The sequence below is a fragment of the Erigeron canadensis genome, chromosome 6 (genome assembly GCF_010389155.1).
Source record: "Erigeron canadensis isolate Cc75 chromosome 6, C_canadensis_v1, whole genome shotgun sequence".
Lineage (NCBI taxonomy): Eukaryota > Viridiplantae > Streptophyta > Magnoliopsida > Asterales > Asteraceae > Erigeron > Erigeron canadensis.
In genome coordinates, this window is record NC_057766.1 from 37267237 (window position 1) to 37287294 (window position 20058).

Genomic DNA, 20058 nt, shown 5'->3' on the forward strand with positions numbered 1-20058 from the left:
AAACCCCTTTCATCATATTATGGTTTTCAAAATGTCCCTCCACACACTAATTACCATATCTACCCTTATAACAAATTGTCACTACTAAACCAAAATTCCGCCACAAGACGCGGATATTATGCTCGTCAACTACAATGACGATTCAATTTCTTGAATAAGATGATCAAGCAGGCTATAAAGTTTGGACCCATTTCTCTTTTTGGCCCTTTTTACGTGATACTTAATATCGGTAATGATTTTATACTTGCACAACCTTTCAATGTTATCAGATCAATATGTGCCATCAAATTTATAGATATTTCTTTTCGTATATATATCATTCCTATATTTTTTTGGAGGTAACTATATAGAATTCAAAATGTTTTCCCCTCTTTTGGTTAAAAGTCAACTTACCAAATTGGGTCTCCATTTGTTTTTGGAAGTAATCTTGATTGATTTGCAACTGACCTTTTTTTTGGTAACCTTAAACCTTTGATCTTTTCTTTCAAAACAATATTATCAAAAATTAATACCTAATTTTGAGCCTCTATATTTTTGAAAAATATTATCCCCGAACCTTGACTTTTGCAAATGCAATATATATATATATATGGTAGAGATACAGAGAGAAGGTTCTTAAGGAAAGAAGTGAGAGAAGGTTCGTTTTTTATTTTTTTTAGCTTGTTTTTTTGACTTTTATTCTTTTTTTCACTTTTCTTATTCTTTTTTTAATTAAAAAATTTCTAACTCAAGATAGTGTGTTATACATGTAAGGGTACGGTACTGGCTTCGCCCTTAAGGATATTAATAAGGGGTAGCTGGTGGGAGTGATAGGTCATAGAGGGTGATAGGTCATAGGGGGTGATCGGTGATGTGGTGATCTACCTAACGGGCTTCGCCCTTAGCTATTATGGCTCCGCCTATAGCTTACGGGCTATGCCCTTTGAAAAAAAAAAAAAATTTTTAAATTTTTTAAAATTTTTATATGGAAAAAGTTAATTAAAGAGAGAATGAAAAATGTGAAAAAAAGAATAAAAGTCAAGAAAACAAGTTAAAAAAAATAATAAAAAACGAACATTCTCTCCCTTCTCTTCTTAAAGCACCTTCTCATTTGATCTCTATCATATATATATACACACACATAAAACGATATTGAGACAACAAACATTCATCACACCAATTCACTAACAAAGCAATCCAGAAATGGCCTCCAGCGGGCAGCGGCTTCCAACATGAGTCGTATAATCCCTGGTTCTTTTATACCTGTTGCCAATGCAACTACTCCACACACCGATTCTGCTTTAAACTATGGTATTTCATATCTATGTAATATAAGAAACGTTATAACATACGTTTTAACTTTCATTACTCATTATGTCTATGATACATAATCTAACTTCTTGCACTCATGTATAATATGTAGTTTCTCCCACTCCCCAATCTGTTGTTACTGTTGTCAAAGCTACCATTCAAGATACACATCCTGTAATCCCCAGCCTGGCTCTAACTGGCGCGCCTTCATCATCTGCTGTCCTCTAGCCCGCGCTACCATTAGAGGCAGTGGCGAAGCTAGAAATTTTTGAGTGGGGGGTCGGGATCTAAATTTTTTTTTCCTAACGCTATTTTTCAGGTAATATGTTCGGGTCAGTGATACGATTCGGGTCGGGTAAAAAATTAGATACTATTATTATAAAAAAAGTTTCAATCACGGCAAAACTAAACATTTGTCCAAGACAAGTAAACATTAAAAAGGAGACAAACGGTTGGTACCTGGTTCGATTCACTGAAGAAATTAGAGTTCGACCTTTAAGAACCTTGAATTCAGTGGGCTAAATTTTTAATTAAGTAATGAGTTTTAGTTTTGGCTAAGTAATTTTGTTGGCTTATGTAAAATGTAATGGATCAATTTTATTGCTTAGTATATAAAAAAAATTTCACAATTAAGATGGGGGGTCAAAACCGAGTATATCGAAATTTTTCTATATGAAAACAATATACCCCTACATCGCAAAAAAAAATTTTGAGGGATCGGACGCCCCTCCCGGCCTCTATGTAGATACGCCCTTGATTGGAGGTATGCACTACAACTATTAATGAAGTCTGTCGCGTCATGACAAAAAACAATCTATCCTATATAAACTATAATGTGACTGTATTATTAAAACTTTTTTTTTTTAACCATACACGGTCACACATTGCATAATTACAATTCTAACTAGATTAATATCCGGTCGGTGACCGGGTAAAAAGATAGATTGGTATATGCATCATACATTGCAAAAAATATACGTCAAATTATTAGAAAATATATTGTAAAAGAGAGGAAAAAAAAAGCATATAGTTTAATTGTAAAAATTGTTCTATTGATATTTTTATGAGTCTTATGATATTAGTAATTTTTTTTGGCATGTTTATTGATATATGAAGTTTAATATGATAGATTAAATATAAAGTTCAGATAAAATTTTACACACGTGTAATTTTGGGTATATCATGTTAAGGTTGTCAATAGTCAATCTAACCCGAAACTCAATTTAAGAAAAATAGTTTTAGGTCAAGTATCTCAACCTGCCAACCCAGCAACTTGATTTTTTTCAGGTTAATTCCGGTTGACTCCTTTGGTTGTCAGGTCTACCTAGTGGTGTAGAAAAACGGTTTTTTACTCAATTCGACCCGGTTTTTTGGTCAATGAGGCCAAAACTGGATTTGACCCAACCCAACCCGGTTTGATACCGGTTTTTGGTCAAACTTTGACTGGGCATTGACCAGGTTTTACCAATTTTTTTTTACCAAAACTCGTGCCAGACCCGATCTCAACCCGATATAAAAAAAAGCCAAACCGGTTAGTAACCGCCGGGTTGGGTCAGACCCGGTTGTTGACCAGTTTTGGGTTCAGGTCCGGGTTTCAACCTGGTTTTTTGTACACCTCTAGGTCCACCTCCCAACCTGAAATATTTTTATATTAATTTGTTTATAATTAATACTGATCCGTTTGACAAAAAACCACACATTTGACATTTCAACCCGTCAACCAATTTTGTCTAGAAAACAACTAATTTGACTAAATTGATCCAATAACAACCCATTTAACCTAATAACCCACAAACCTACAGGTTGATGCAAGTTGGGTCTTGGTTGTAATTTATGATATGAAACTTTAGTGGGTCTGATTAAGGTTAAAGATTTATAACCCGTCATCCCAATTAGGGTGTATCTAACTGACAAACGTATATATCATATATAAAACTTTCTATGAATCTTTATGTAGGCTAAAAAAAACTCTTATTGTTAAAAAAATTTAATTATAAATTTGAGAAAATTTATACACTATAAATAGTTATAATTCTTGCATGAACAATAATGGTGGAGTACATAATCCCACTTCTTTTAAATGAACTTTAAAAAATCACATGTTTAAATATATATAGTAATAATGTTGATAAGCTACTATTTCTCATTATGTTTCACAATTGTGTTCTAATTATATAGATTGCAGTCAATTTACCAACCCATATATTAATTTGGTTTTTATTATGTTCAAATTAAAAATAAATAAAAACTATTATACTCCGTATTTTTTTAAAAATAATTTGTTTGTATCTAGTATTAAGCATCTTCTTTAAATTCCAAATATAATTACTAATATATTTGTTTTATACTTAACTTCACTAATGAAAAGATTCTTTTTAAATAAATTTTAAATCATTTCTAAAAATAGACTCAACCAATCAAAACACAAGAAAATAAAATCATCAGCCAATCAGAAGCTAGAGAATTCAATTTTTATTCTTTCAGCTCTACCGGCAATATATATATATATATATATATATATATACATAATACATGTCTATTTATAATAATTTAAAGCCAATTTCGATATAACCGACCTCTTCACATAATATCATTTTGCTGATGATGATGATGTGGTGTTATATGATTAGTCTACTAGGTAGTCACGTAAGCATATCTTGTTGATATTCGAACAAGCTTTAAAAATATGTCACTTACATGCATAGTTGCATGAGTTAATTACTGAAATGGTTACTAACGTTTGCGTCATATTACTGGTTTCATACCTTTCCATTTGAAATTACGTTGATCATACCCAACGTATGCCAATTTCCACTCAGACCATACTGGAGGCTAACGCCGTCACATGGCCGTTAAATCCTCCCCCCCCATGTGACTTGCACGTGAGGGATAAAGATGTAATTTCATGTTTCTTAATTACTTAAATGGTACCTAACGTTTGCACGATATTGCTGATTTCATACATAATGTTTTTCTTAATTACTTAAATGGTACCTAATGTTTAGTTATTAATTTTTTTTCTTTTGAAAGGTGAATTCCGTTTTAAGCCAATGTCTTAAAAATTGGTATTTTAGTCATACTAGTGTAAAATTTGTTTTGGTATTATCGAAAATACTGGCAAGTACGACTATTTTTAATTTGTATTATTTTTCTTTTATGAAAATTTTTCAAAACTTGTTACAATTTAACAAAAATAGTCAAAATGCACTTATAATCCAGTCAAAAATAATACCAAATAGATTTTTCATAACAAAATATAAGTTTAAAGTTCACAAATAACCAAAAATAGCAATAAAGTATCATAAAAACAATTTTAAAAAATTTCAAATTTTCTTTTTCGAAAATACTGGAAATACCGCAATGGTAATACCGGAATATTCCAGGAATACCAGAAATATCGGTCAGTATTTACTGTGACACGAGGCTTAAAGCAATGTTTTAAATACCGGTAAATACCGGCCGATATTTCTGGTAATCCTGGATATTTCTGGTATTACTATTACGGTATTCCCAATATTTTCGAAAAAGAAATTTTGAATTTTTTATAAAATTATTTTTATGATACTTTAATGCTATTTTTGGTTATTTGTGAATTTTAAACTTATATTTTGTTATGAAAAACCTATTTGGTATTATTTTTGACTGAATTTTAAGTGCATTTTGACTATTTTTGTTAAATTGTAACAAGTTTTGAAAAATTTTCATAAAAGAAAAATAAAACAAATTAAAGATAGTCGTACCGGCCAGTATTTTCGGTAATACCAATAGTACCAAAAAAAATTTCAGTATGACTAAAATATAAGTTTTGAAGACATTGGCTTAAAACGGAATCCACCTTTCAAAAGAAAAAAAAAATTAATAACTAAATATTAGGTATCATTTAAGTAATTAAGAAAAACATTAGGTATGAAATCAGCAATATCGTACAAACGTTAGGTACCATTTAAGTAATTAAGAAACGTGAAATTACATCTTTACCCCTCACGTGCAAGTCACGCGGGGAAGTTTTTAACGGCCACATGACGACGTTAGCCTCCAGTATGGTCCGAGTGGAAATTTGCATACGTTGGGTATGATAAGCGTAATTTCAAAAGAAAAGGTATGAAACCAGTAATATGACGCAAGCGTTAGGTATCATTTTAGTAATTAACTCTAGTTACATTGGTATTTTTGGAGTTCATCAACTACATTGAAACAAAGCTTGAAAGTGCGTCACATTTATTCATCACCTAATTTGGAACAAAATAGAAAATATATAGTCAATCTATAATTTAAAACTTTTTTTTTTTTTTTGGAGAAACCATACACAGTCACACATTGCATAATTACAATTCTAATACATGTCTATTTATAGGAATGATTCATTGAATAGAATCATAACGATACATGTGAAAGAACCCGAAGTTCCTAATCTGATGATTCTCAATATAAACCGATGATTCATAACCAAAGCTAATTTTTAACTAACATAGTGTCCATACAATATAACTCAGAATATATTTAATATTATTGGCATCCGATGACTTTTTATGATGATTCTTTTGATATATATTTGAGGAGATAACATAATTTGTTATATTATATATTATTTTTGAAGAGAACAATAAACACTATTCAATGAAATTTTATTTTATGTATACTTTAAACTTAAGTTCTAAATTATAAAAAGCTTATATGATTTTGAAGACATGTTGATGTTGTGATATATTTTCATGATAAAATTTGTCATAATACACTAAGCGCGTTAGTTATATATATAAATAAAAAGCTTTTCATTATTAATTAAGATATAATTAAGTTATAAGGAACATTAGATATTATGCATATCGAAAATTCAAATAATTCAACGATTCTAGTCGATTTTTAAAGAGTATGAGAATGAAATTTAGACTTTTTCTGTGATACCATAAGTATATCACAAGTTCACAACAGAACCACAGATTTGACTTGATTTTATGTCATAATTCTACATATATTCTAAGAAGTGAAAGTATATTCATTTTAAAAGTAAAAGTTTTTGGTTTTTTTGAAAAGCCAGTAAATTTATACATTGGCTAAATAAATGTAGCTTTAATATAAGGAAAAAATTAATTTATAAACAAACTACAAACAATTTATAATGTTATATATACGAGTAGTAACTACCGATGACTGCATAACTATTACTTTTATATTGAATAATTGTATTTTAAACATACTTTCCTTTTGTTATTATTACAATTACATACTATTTATTTAAGTCGATCTTTTCGTTTATTATTTTCATCATTAAGACTGTGAGGAGTTAATTAGCTAGGAACGGGCGTTGTGAACGCTCTTGGGTGCCGAGGAGGGACATTTTATGGGGCGTTTTTGAGCACTTTTGATAGGGAAATGTCCTTTAATGAGTTATTCCTCGTAGTCTAACTAATAAGCATGTCGCCGATAAACTAAACTACTTTAATTCACCTTTGTTTCTATATATTATGTGGTTATATACAAAAAACTTGTAAAAAGTTTCCGATACTCGTAACAAAACTTAAATACAGTATACTTTCTAAATTCTTAAGACAAACCAATACAACAATTAGGTAAAACAAACTAAACAGAAACTTTTAATACTTTCACCAACTAAAAGAATATTCATTATTCATATATAGTAATCCTCTTGCAAATTTAAACAAGATCTTTAGTTCTTAATACAATTCATCATTTCCCAATGTTTTACCAACCGAACCAATAATTAAATATATATACACCAAAATATAGTTTGCAAAAATATGAATATTGACATTTCTAAATATATAAACATTTCATTTCGGCATTATATATATAAAAACCTCTACCAACCACCAAAATATAGTTAATTTGCAAATATATATAAACATTTCATTTCGGTAAATATATATGAATATATAAAAACTTCCAAAATAATATAGTTTGCAAAAATATGAATATTGACTTTCCTAAAGTTCTTGTATATAAACCACGTACGTACCTCCAACTTTCTCAACCATCCCATCGATCTCTTACTTAGTCTTTTACATCTTTTAGAAGAACACTAAGACAGAGCTAGCTAGCTATATAGAGTTGGGTGTTTTCTTTTTGTGTTTGTGTGTCTCAATTTACTCGTTGTTTTTCGTGTTTGTTAAAAATCTTGGAAATGGCCACTTGGACAGTTGAAAATGTGCAACAAAATGGTGTGGGTGAGGGGCTATGTGTAAAGGGTGATCCGTTGAACTGGGGTGTGGCTGCCGAGGCGATGAGGGGGAGTCATCTCGATGAGGTCAAGAGAATGGTTGCGGACTTTAGGAAGCCGGTTGTGAAGTTGGGTGGGGAGACACTGACTATGTCTCAAGTGGCTGGGATTGCGGCTAGTGATCAAGTGAAGGTGGAGCTCTCTGAGTCGGCTAGGGCGGGTGTGGAAGCGAGCAGTGATTGGGTTATGGAGGGTGTGAACAAAGGGACTGATAGTTATGGTGTTACCACTGGCTTTGGTGCCACCTCTCATCGCAGGACCAACCAAGGTGGTGCTCTTCAAAATTAAGGAACTCATTAGGTAACTATTACAGTACGTAATATTTACATTTTATTTTATTGTTCTTGTTTCAAATATATGTTTTTTTTTATATTTATTTTGAATATCAAATACAATCCTCAACCTTTTGAGGAGAACACCATTATATATACTACTACAAGAAAAGTGGGATATGGGAACGAAATTTTTGGCCATTTTTTTTCCCGTGGCCAAGGCTCACTAAACTAAAAAAAAATCATGACTTTGACTAAAAAAGTCAAATTTTGATTGACCACAACATGAGACTTGAATACATAACCTCTAGGAGGTTGGCCTACACCTTTGCCACTAGTCTAAGCTATAGTTGTAAAAAATCACATTACTATAGCATGTCTCAAGCAAATATATAGCCTAAATCTTTTATTAAAAAACTAAAATCACATGACTCGGATCCAAGCTTAATCAAAGGGCTAATCTACCTGCTGCTATGCTTGTAAGAATCAATATCCTGCTCCAGGGTTACTCTGGCATCCGTTTCGAGATCTTAGAAGCCATCAGCAAGCTCCTCAACACCAATGTCACCCCTTGTTTGCCCCTTCGTGGCACTATCACTGCTTCTGGAGATCTTGTCCCTTTGTCCTACCTTGCTGGACTTCTCACTGGCCGTCCTAACTCCAAAGCTGCAGGCCCCAATGGACAAATCCTCAATGCTGAAAAGGCTTTTAACGAAGCCGGTATCGATGGTGGTTTCTTTGAGCTGCAACCTAAAGAAGGTCTAGCACTTGTTAATGGTACTGCTGTGGGATCTGGAATGGCCTCCACTGTCCTTTTTGAAGCCAATGTTCTTTCATTATTGTCTGAAGTTTTGGCTGCTATTTTTGCTGAGGTCATGCAGGGGAAGCCCGAGTTTACTGACCACTTGACCCACAAACTGAAGCACCACCCAGGCCAGATTGAGGCTGCAGCTATCATGGAGTACATTTTAGATGGAAGCGATTATGTTAAGGCTGCAAAAGAAGTTCATAAAATGGACCCTTTGCAGAAGCCGAAACAGGACCCTTAGGCTTTAAGGACATCACCCCAATGGCTGGGCCCACAAGTTGAGGTCATCCGTTCTTCAACTAAAATGATTGAGAGAGAGATCAACTCTGTCAATGATAACCCTTTGATCGAAGTTTCAAGGAACAAGGCCTTACATGGTGGCAACTTCCAAGGAACTCCAATCGGTGTCTCCATGGATAACACGCGTTTGGCTATTGCTGCAATTGGCAAACTCATGTTTGCCCAATTCTCTGAGCTGATGAATGACTTCTACAACAATGGGTTACCTTCAAATCTTTCAGGTGGCCGGAATCCAAGCTTGGATTATGGTTTTAAGGGAGGTGAAATTGCTATGGCTGCATACTGTTCTGAACTTCAATTTCTTGCTAACCCAGTGACTAACCATGTCCAAAGTGCTGAACAACACAATCAAGACGTGAACTCTCTAGGATTGATTTCTGCAAGGAAAACTGCTGAAGCTGTTGACATCTTGAAGCTTATGTCGTCTACATACTTGGTGGGTCTATGCCAAGCCATCGATCTCCGACACTTAGAGGAGAATTTGAAAGCCGTTGTGAAGAACACTGTTAGCCGTGCAGCCTAAAAGGTCCTACCCACAGGTGTCAATGGAGAGCTTCACCCTTCAAGATTCTGCGAAAAAGACTTGCTTCGAGTAGTTGACAGAGAGTACGTCTTTGCATACATTGACAACCCTTGCCTAGCCACATATCCATTAATGCAGAAGCTCAGACAAGTCCTTGTCGACCATGCATTAAACAATGCAGAGAATGAGAAAGATGCAGGCTCTTCAATCTTCCAAAAGATTGGAGCTTTTGAAGATGAACTAAAAGCCATGTTGCCAAAGGAGGTGGAGAGCGTAAGAAGCGCCTTTGAGAATGGCAGTCTGACTATACGAAACAGGATTAAGGCTTGCAGGTCCTACCCACTGTATAGGTTTGTGAGGGAAGGGCTGGGAGCAGAGTATTTGACAGGGGAGAAGGTTACTTCACCGGGAGAGGAATTTGATAAGGTTTTTACTGCGATATGCAAAGGGCAAGTAATCGATCCATTGTTGGAGTGTCTTGAAGGCTGGAATGGTGTGCCTCTTCCAATATCTTAGCTTCTTTGAAGTTGTTTGAGTCTGTCGTTTATTCAGGTTCCTTTGTTAAGTTCCTTCTTAATCGTGTGCCCTTGTTTCTCAATAATTTGAAAGATACTTCTTTCAAACGTTTAGTACTTATAAATGTTAAGAGGGAAGACAAATTTGACATTTGAAAGTTGAAGTCAATGTTTCATTTTTCATTATTAATATAAGAATACTATATTTATTAAATCATCATATTTCTTATGAGTTATCTTGAATGTTGTTACTGCCCAGTGTGATTCTACCTTTGGTGATAATTTATGCTCAAACTTTTTATGCTATTTTGGCTCATTTTCTAGATATATACTTTGTTATTCAGAACGGAGTTGCCTAAATCATACACTAAAACCTAGTAACACTCTTTCCTTTTACGGATTTACTTCAAATACAATATAGATTACTTCATGTATAACAGGCACCACCTACGGTAGCCTATCAGTAGGCATTCTGTATTTCTAAAATATGTTTCAGGCTCGAAATCTCTCTATAGGTAAAAATTTTGGGATAGCTCGAAATCTCTCTAATGGTCAGAAACGGTAGGAATTAGCTACCACAGGAACTGGAGGTGTACAAGGTACAACAACATTAGAGCTAACTCCGTCCGACATGACTAGTCTGAAAAGACTAGTCAAAGCATCCATATAAGTCTAATGGGTAAGATAGTTCGAGTCAATCGAATGAGATAGTACGCAACACATTAGGTTTTAAAGAGATCTTTGTTTAGTGTAAACACATACGATTTGAGTTTCTATTTTTGATATACCTTCAATGTTTATGTATAGGGTGTACCAACGGCGTACCCACCACAAATACAGTATGTCGTCCATATAACACAAACCATTCACGTATCTACACAATTTAGGAGATCTTTGTCTAGTGCACACACAGACAATTTGGGTTTCTATTTCTAACATACCTTCAATGTTTATGTATAGGGTGTACCATCGGCGTACCCACCACATCTACACTATGTTGTAAATATAATCCAAACTATCACGTATATACACAATTTAGGATATTTATTTCGAGCCTTATATTATTTACATAATCGGGACGTAGTTGATCAGGTTAGGTCTAATTATAGAAAAATAATATAACTCTCGAGATAAGTACCCTAAACCTTAATTGACTTAAATTTCCTTTTGAAACGACAATGGCTATAAATTCCCACGTCTAATGACCGTCTAATTTAGACGAGATTATGATAATGACTGAGCTTAAACGAGATTAAGACTAACCCGATGTTAATTAATTACGAGTTGTCACACCTAACTTGGATTATGGGTTAAAAGCCAGAGAAATGGCAATGGCTTCATATTCAGACCAAAGTAATGAACTTTTTTTGGTTATAATAACTATCCTAAAAAATCATTTTTCTATGATAAAATCTAATAATGAAGACACAAAATTAAAGACTGCTATAACATACTGTATACAAACAGGTCTACTTAGTAGCAGGGGAATTCAAAATAAGGTTCCATTTTTCTTGCATCAAAGTTAATAGTCTCATCTCTTTACACCAAGTTACATAATCTTCAATAACTAACAAAACAAATATGAGTATCAAAAACACAACATGAGTCTTCGATTGCGTGGTGTCATGGCACATCGAACTACAGCAAGAAATGTGTCTTCATTGCAGGGTATATAGAATCTAGAATCATCAGTAAACTCATACTCTTCTCGAGCTTCATCCAGCAATGCACCGAATAAAGGGTGTTTTAGCAACTCCACTTTGATCACAAACCTCCTTTGGTTCTCACCTACATACACCACCAAATGACCCTTTGGGACATCCCTTGGAATACAAGATTCCTTCTTTTCGTTATGCATGAACGACAAGGCCCATCTGAATGCCCATTGACAGCAATTATCACACTCTACAGATGATGGTAACATTCCTTTATTCACCTTCCTACACCTCTTCACCAAAGCTTTCAAAATCTTTCCTCTCAACATCTTTACCTACAATTATGAAATACTATCTATATATCGATATTTATCGATGCGTTTAAAGAGATTGTGTTGATGGTAGGATCCTAAAGATTTATAAATGTAGAGAGAAATAGGTATGAAGTTAGTGTACTACTAGTACACTGCTGATTTTTTTAGAATTATGTAGTTAGATTTTGGTATGATGGGGTTGTATCATATATATTTATATATACATACAACATATTGATACAAAACCGTACGAACAAGTATATGTCAATTGATTTAAAGGGTCTTTATCTTAGATGTATATTTTACAATATCTTTGCGCCAGTTAAAAGTCCCAATCCCACTATGTCCAAGAACTTTTAGCCCATGCCCCCTTCCAACTTGTGGGTCTAGGTAGTATTTTGACCCGTAATAACCGAAATCTTTGTTAATACTAGCAGTCTTTTTTGATTTAATCTTAGGATACTGACTAATATCATAGATAATTTTGTTCAAAACATAACCGTAGATGGAAATAATATGTGGTTTGATGATATTTGGACTAGTTACATATGATTAAGCAGGTGAAAGATGGTATGGTTGGGCCAATTTTGAGGCTGTAAAGTGAATTAGCCAGGGGTATGGAGAGATTTAAATGATGTGAGCCCAAGGAAATATGGGTTACAGAAGTTTGATATTGATTGAGCATATTAATATATTATTGAGTATTGACTGGGACTTTTTATTTTATACTATCTTTTTTGTGCAAAGATCATATTATATGATGTAAATGAATTTGTTTTGACAAATGACATATGGTTTTAGTGGGAAGTGGGTATTTACCACAATCAATCACATTCCACTTCAGATTTTTTTTTGTAATCTCCATTTCAAAAAGTTAAATTAATTTGTAACTGTAGACTTTTTCACTTTACCTAGATATATTACTAACGATACATTTTAAGTTTCATTATCTTGGAATCTTAAGATCATGGACCTTTAGGATCCTGACATACCTAGATATATTACTAACGATACATTTTAAGTGTTGTATCTATGAGAATATTATGCAGGTCACTTGATATTTTTCACAAGGAAAATATCTCTAACGGTACAAAAGAGATTCAACACATGTCTTATTTGATCAACACGCAAAGAAGACTTAGTCAAGCCTTATAATCGGATTTCAAGCGGAATTCAGCATGAGGAGAATATCTTCAAACGACTACAATATCAGTCAAGATATGCTCCAACGTTCACCTAATGAAGACCAGAAAGATCCCTGTAATTTCGGATAGTTAGTTATCTAGCAGCTCTATATAAACGAGGACCTGATCGATCATAGGATATACAATTTCACACACATACAACACACTTTTCTTTACTTTTTGGATACTTTTCGGATACTTACTCACTTATTTTCGGATACTTTTCGGATACTTACTCACTTATTTTCTTTGCTCATATTCGTAAACATACAACACACTTTTCTTTACTTAGAAAGATCGATCGAGTCGCTCTATCATTGTAATCAATTTACATCATTAATAAAAGAACAAGGCAGGGACGATTGCTTCCTCCCGGGGTTTTTATGTCGGCGATCCATAAAGGATTAAGGGCTTTTCCTCGATAACAAATCTCGGTGTTCTTTGTTCCTTTCTCTTTATTTATTGCATTTATTTACGTTTATCTTTCTTTATCTTGCTTGATTTATCTTATATTTCATCATATTATTATATGCGAAATCATTTGACTACCTTCTTTTGTTTAAGTCGACATAATCTTGATTTATCATGCTTATTTTAAACGCATCTTTGAATCTAAACCTATTTTATAAGCCCTTAACCTCACGAACGAAAGTTTGGTTACATAATTGATCTAAGTCTTCAAGGTTGATTATCTTGGATAATTTTTGACCAAAACAATTTGGCGCCCACCGTGGGGCAAAAGGGGCTTTCGATCCGATAAAAAATCTTTTTGATTCTCATAAATCTTGATTTTTTCAAAACTAAATACCGAAGATGTCGACTCAACCAACTAATTCTTCGCAAATTACTCCTGTTATCTCTTCTCCTATGCCTCCTCCACCTCCAGGACGTGCTTCGTATCGAATAAATAGGAACAATGCAACTTGAACTTCTGCTCAAGATAAAGGAAAGGAACCAATGGACTCGTTCCAGATCCCAGACATAACTGAAGAAATTTCGGCAGGGAACAGTTTGATGTGGAACCTGGAGTAGTTCTCATGATTTTCTGCCAGACGGATCTCAGCACTTAAAATAGGTCTGGCATCAACTCTGAAGTTCGCATGTATTCATATCTTTCCCTTGTCTAAGCATTTCTGGCCATATCATCAACCTCCTTGGACACAAGCTTCAGAGCAACCACTTGTTGAATTTTTGCTTTATTTATTTTTTCAGAAGTGTTCAAAGGAATGAACGTGCTAAGATCTGCATCTCTTGCAGCTTTTGTCTTTCTGGCTGGTGCCTTGGGCAAACCTTTGATTTTCTTTCTATATTCATTTTCCAGAGCTGTAGCATTTCTCCTTACTTGATTCTGGAGATCTTTCAATTCTTCTTTTCTCTGGGCAATGAGATCCAGTATGCTTACACCATAAATTTCAGAATCATAGACTTGTTCATCTTGAGCATACATGGATCGAATATAGACATCATCCAAGGCATCCAGACATTTCTTGAGCCTGGGATCATCCTTCATCTTTTTATAAACTTCAATTTGAATGCCCAACCTGCCAGCGTTATAAGAATCCAGAGTCCCATGCCTGGCCATATCTAACTGGTGAGCAACTAAGTCATCTTTCATATTTTTCTTGAAAATTTCTATCATGATGCACTCTTGCTCCAGTCTCTTTGCCTTGGCCTCATCAGCAGATACATACTCTTCTTCTACTTCAACTTCTTCAGTTTCTTCACCAGACACCACATGCTTTCTTCTGATCTTTTTCATTGTGTTTGGGATGTTTGGGAATTCTTCAAACATTGGCTCACTGGCATCCGTACCAGCAGCCTCTTCTTCTTCCTGAACAACATCTTCAGATCCAGGTGCTTCTTGGGTTTGTTGTGACTGGCATCAGTACCAGCCACTTGTTTTTCAAACACCCAGGCATCTGAAGAGAAAGCCTTGTTTATTGCACTAGCCACCACATTAATAGCACTGGAGACATCCTTGGGGATTTCTAGGATTTCCTTTGAAATATCCTTCGATTTTTCTTTTATTATTTCCCCCTTGGAAGCATCTCCAGCCTGAAGATGATTCCACACTAGTTCCAGTTTGTGTCTATCTGCAGAATCAAAGGTTCTACCAGATACTGGAGACATGAGATTGACAGTTTTCCTCAGTTGTATTACTTCTTTCTTAATAATCTCCAAATCCTGAGGAAAATGTCTCGGCAGCTGGTTGTCTATCATCTTGATCATTTCAGGCATCAACCCATCTTGTAAATTCCTTAAGATTGACCCAGAAATCTCTTTAGTGATGTCCTTCAGCATATCACCTCTAAATCTTTGCACAACTGCATTGCTGATACTGCTGACAACAGAAGTTTGGTCAAGGGTTGGCTTGCTTTCCAGATTGCTTATTCTGGTGGTCAACTTCTGAACCTCACAAGCCAGACCTGCCAATGGTTGAACAATTTCTGCTTTAAGAGCAGTCTGGACTGATGTCACCAGATCCTCCTTTAATCCATGGATTGCAACTTGTATAAATTCAGAGTTTTTATTTGTGGCCACTACAAGTTCATCCAACTTTTCAAAGACCATCTTCTCATTACCAGGAAACAGATTCATTTCTGACTTAAGATTATTTGAAATTAAAGATTTGAAGTCAGAAATAACCTTAGAAGAAGACTGGAGTGATCTCTCCAGGTCCGCCACCTTATCAAAAAGGCCTTGGACCTCGGTTGAAGAAGAAGAGGAGAGACCACTGGAAGGGTTTGTGATTCTGGTGATGGTAATACTAGCAACACCCTTGTGATATTTTCAGTTGTTTGGGTGACTACTAGTGGTTCAGAAGTCTGAAGTGGTTGGAATTCTGGTGCAAAGGTGAAACTGATGTTGTTGTTGTTGTTGTTGTTTGTTCTGGTGGTGGTGTTGTATTTTCTGGTGGTGGAGGAGGCATTTCTGAAAGAATTGACTGGGAGACCGAAGTAACAGTTCTATCCACTTCCTCTTCTCCCAGAAAGCTCATGTTCACATCAAAAAGTCATTACCTTCAGACAGTGGAGAGTCTGCCATATCCCAATCTGGGCCGGTTCCACCTGTCTGGTCCTCCACTTGTACATTTTCCACCAACAAATTTAAATCAATCCGAGCCATATGCTCCAGATTTCCTCCATTTCCAGCATTCACATCTTCCTCCTCCACTATCAAGGTGCCATCTTCATTCATGATATCACCAGCAGAAGAAGTTGAGACTGGAATAACTAGAGGTGAGGCTCCAGTCATCCCATCATGTGCAAGAGATGTGTCAGAAGTATGGCTTTGTTCAAGGGGGTGCATTGACACAGAGGTAGTGAAAATGTATCTGAAGGCCTTCCTGTTGATCAGGAAGTGGACTTAGATCAAATCATTTCTAATGATGAGATCGTCGGTACTGAAGATGCCGAGGCTGATGTTGTTGAAGTTGACAATCAACAATCTAAACCTGTGAAGGCAACTCAAGATTCTCTTAGTAGAAAAGTATGAAAAAAAAATTTTCGTGAAGGAATTTCTGATGGAGAAGAAGAATGTTGTGAAAGGAAGATTAAGAAATCTTCTAAGATTCTCTACATAAACAAGTTGAAAGATTCTTCTTTACCAAGCACTGGTAGACGTATTTTGAGTTTTTTTTTGGGATAATGAGATACGTGTGTTTGCTGTGAAAAGAACTTCTAGGGTGATGTACTTCAAATCAAATAAGATGGCATTGAGTAGTTTACCGAAAAGGGTTTTGTTGATGTTACAAAAGTTCCTTTCTACAATTATGGTAATAGTCCTATTGCTGGTCATCTTGTTGATATGATGAAATTTGAAGTAAGTACTGGTAATTTTCAAAATTTTCGTCCTCAGAAGGGTCAACTGTTGATTAAACCGAATGAAGTCAACCCGGTTACTAAGAAGCCAAAAGGACGAATCGTTTTTAATGAAATTCAATGCTTAAAAGAAGTTCCGATGAAGAAGTTTAAACCGAATATATTGTTAAAAATGAAATTTTGGAGAATGGACGTCAAATCTTTTGAAGCTGTGGTTGAAGATGGTGATTTAAATGAGCTTCTCAGAGTCTATGAGCCTTATCATTTGGCCAATCTGTGTAAGGAAGACCTTGTGATGTTAGGTAATGCAAAGATGATGTCCATGGGCTGTAGTCTAAGATTAGTTTAACAATATGAACTAATGGTGAAGTAGTTGTTGAAAGATAAGGCGTATGCAAAGTATGTTTGTAGATTGTGAAGACTGCTGCATGCTGAAGATTCTAAAGATTTTGAAGACTACTGAAGATTCCAAGATGCTGATGTCAAGGGGGAGTTTGTTGGTGCATTTCCTAGTGACAACAACATTCGTGAAATGTCGTTTTGAATCTTTAGTTTATGTAATAAAGTCGAATGTTAAATTATTACGTATAATAAAGTCAACCTCGAATGGTCAACACATTGACTTGTTCGAGCTCGACCTGGTCGAGCTCGTATGGGCATCTCAGTTGGGCTCGGTCCATGAAATTCGAGGTCCGTCTAGTCCATTAGTTTTAGTATAAATAGAGATTAAGCCTTATGTTTAAGGTTAATCTTCTAGTCATTGTATTTCCGTGTTTGGGACTTGGTGTGTTACTTGTAATTGCATTTACCGAAGTAATATACGGTTCCAGTTTATTCATATTCGTATTCGTGTTGTTAATTGCTGGTGTATAAGAGTTTCCGCACTTATACATTAGATACTTAATCTCGTTGATCCGGTGGCATAGGACTTTCATATTCTTTCCATTACAGTAATGATTATAATGAAAAATATATACAGTCTTTAGCTTAAAGTTATATCCGTAGATGCTAATACTTGCAGTTATTTCGGGCCGAAAGGAAGTTATATTATCTTAGAGTATATTCTTATCTATTATTAACTACAAGTAGCCACTCTAAACCAACTGATTAGCAGTGCACACATGACAGTATGACACAAGCAGAAGCTGACTTTCACAACATTTAATTAATAAAAGCACAGAAAGTGTAACAACACAATCCACAGATCTCCATATCTGTTACTTTGCACCCTCATTTTACTCTAAATATGAGCTACGCATCTTCATATGAATGAGAATAAAACTTGGTGAAAACGACCCGATAAGCATCATCCACTTGTAGTTCAAGTGGACAATGCATGCATGGTCGTTTAAGTCTGAATCTCTTGGTCCAGATCTACTATAATTGCATTTAATAAGTATTCATTAGCAAGGTTGTAAATATCGGGCGTAGTGATATATTGGTCGACCCCCTTGAAGCGATATGTCGGTCGTAACGGGGATATATCGGTGACTATAAACTAGCAATATGTACGTTCATTATTTGTATGTTTTACATATATTTCTACTTAATTTATTTACCAATACATATAATTCTACCTTTTTGATTAATAAATTGTATATTAAGTTGTTGTTTATTTAATAATACAAACAAAAATACACTAATTAAAGTAAAATATTACATTAAACATAAGACTATTTACAATAAACATAAATTTATATAAAAATGTGTTTGAAATTGTTAAAATGTAAGGGTTTAAAAATGATAAAGAAAAAGTCAAACTTTTTTTTGGCTGATAAATACCGATATTGACCGTTAAATCCCGTTATTGACCAAAACCGATATGTATGATAAATCGTAAAGACATACCCCACATCTGATATATCACCGATATGGCCGATATTATAATAACAACGGTATGAGGGTTAAATATGAATGCACCCACTTGAACCAAGAAGTTCGGGTCCAAAAGGGCAGATGCAAATAAATAAAACCAATTTTATCTTAGCTTTCAAGTTTCAAACAAAGACTTTATGGTTACTCTGCTTAGAATCAAGGGTTAGCATCTTCCGGAAAAAAGGCACACTACAAAATAGGAAGATTATCGACTTCCAAGGTCTGGTTTTTAACTTCAAAGTAGATACAATATTTTATTAATGATCGATTACAACTTTTACCACAGACATACATTCTTGTTGGACTTGGATACGCAGCAATAGATGCATCAGTTATTATTTTACAAGAAAAAAGGATTGACCCCAAAAATCAACTCTATATAACACCGATAGTAGTAAGCTTCATCTACTTTTGAATGTATCGAGGTTCAACAAACACAACAGTTGTCCTTGACGGAACCCCAAAGCATCCTGACGATGAATTATATCAAACTTCTTCACCAAATTCTCAGTTAGCATCATATACACATATAAGATTAAAGTTATCAACTAAAAAATAAACTAAAAGCCGACATGGTGTTGCATTTGTAACAAAACATACCTGCACTGGGTGCAATACCCTCTTAATACAGAGCCTGTGAACGAAATATCAGTTGGGCAAACATTAGTCACGACCACAATGTATGAATAGCTGTTACTGAAAAGGGTAAATTCTTCATGTGATGAAAAAATGGCTTCGCAAGGATAGCAGAAACCACTGTAAATAAAACAGAAGACTTACATTGGGTCAAGTTGGGACAACCTCGGAACACCTTCGTGACCATATTCAGTACTCATTACTATGACACCAGGAACCTGAGATAGACATGTGTTGTGAAATCAAACACGTTCTGAATCAATGAATGTTCACTGTAATATTTTTTTTTCTTGACATAAATCGTTTGCGTTCATCATAATTACAAAGGCTATACTATTAAAATAATCAAGTATATGCGACTTAGGAGATTGTATACTTATATGCCGTAAGTCCCAACCAAAGAAGTTAAAATATTTTTGGATTTTTTAGATTTAAAGAAAAATGAAAATGCAAACTAATTAAGCTAACCCTAATTTTGACCTAATTTTCTATTTAACCTAATTTAACCTAAAATGAAATATTGAAAAGTACCTACTTCGTGCTGAAACACAAAATAGGGTCAAACTACACTACTAAACCAAGAATGTGTCGCGTCCCCGGCAGCGGCGCCAAAAGACCTGATGGTGG

The 20058-nt window shown here is 34.6% G+C and overlaps 1 protein-coding gene and 1 pseudogene across 1 annotated transcript; one reads left to right on the forward strand and one right to left on the reverse strand.

The window, feature by feature from the left end:
• Positions 1-7367: 7367 nt before the first annotated feature.
• On the forward strand, positions 7368-10099 carry LOC122605682 (annotated as a pseudogene).
• Positions 10100-11534: 1435 nt separating this feature from the next.
• LOC122604813 (auxin-responsive protein SAUR50-like) lies at positions 11535-11930 on the reverse strand. The gene has a single exon (XM_043777677.1). It carries the CDS (start codon positions 11928-11930, stop codon positions 11535-11537), a length of 396 nt encoding a protein of 131 aa, XP_043633612.1.
• Between the last annotated feature and the right edge of the window lie 8128 nt (positions 11931-20058).

What these genes read in the sequence shown, in the direction of transcription:
- LOC122604813 (XM_043777677.1), bottom strand. Translation starts at nt 11,930, where the DNA reads ATGTTGAGAGGAAAGATTTTGAAAGCTTTGGTGAAGAGGTGTAGGAAG.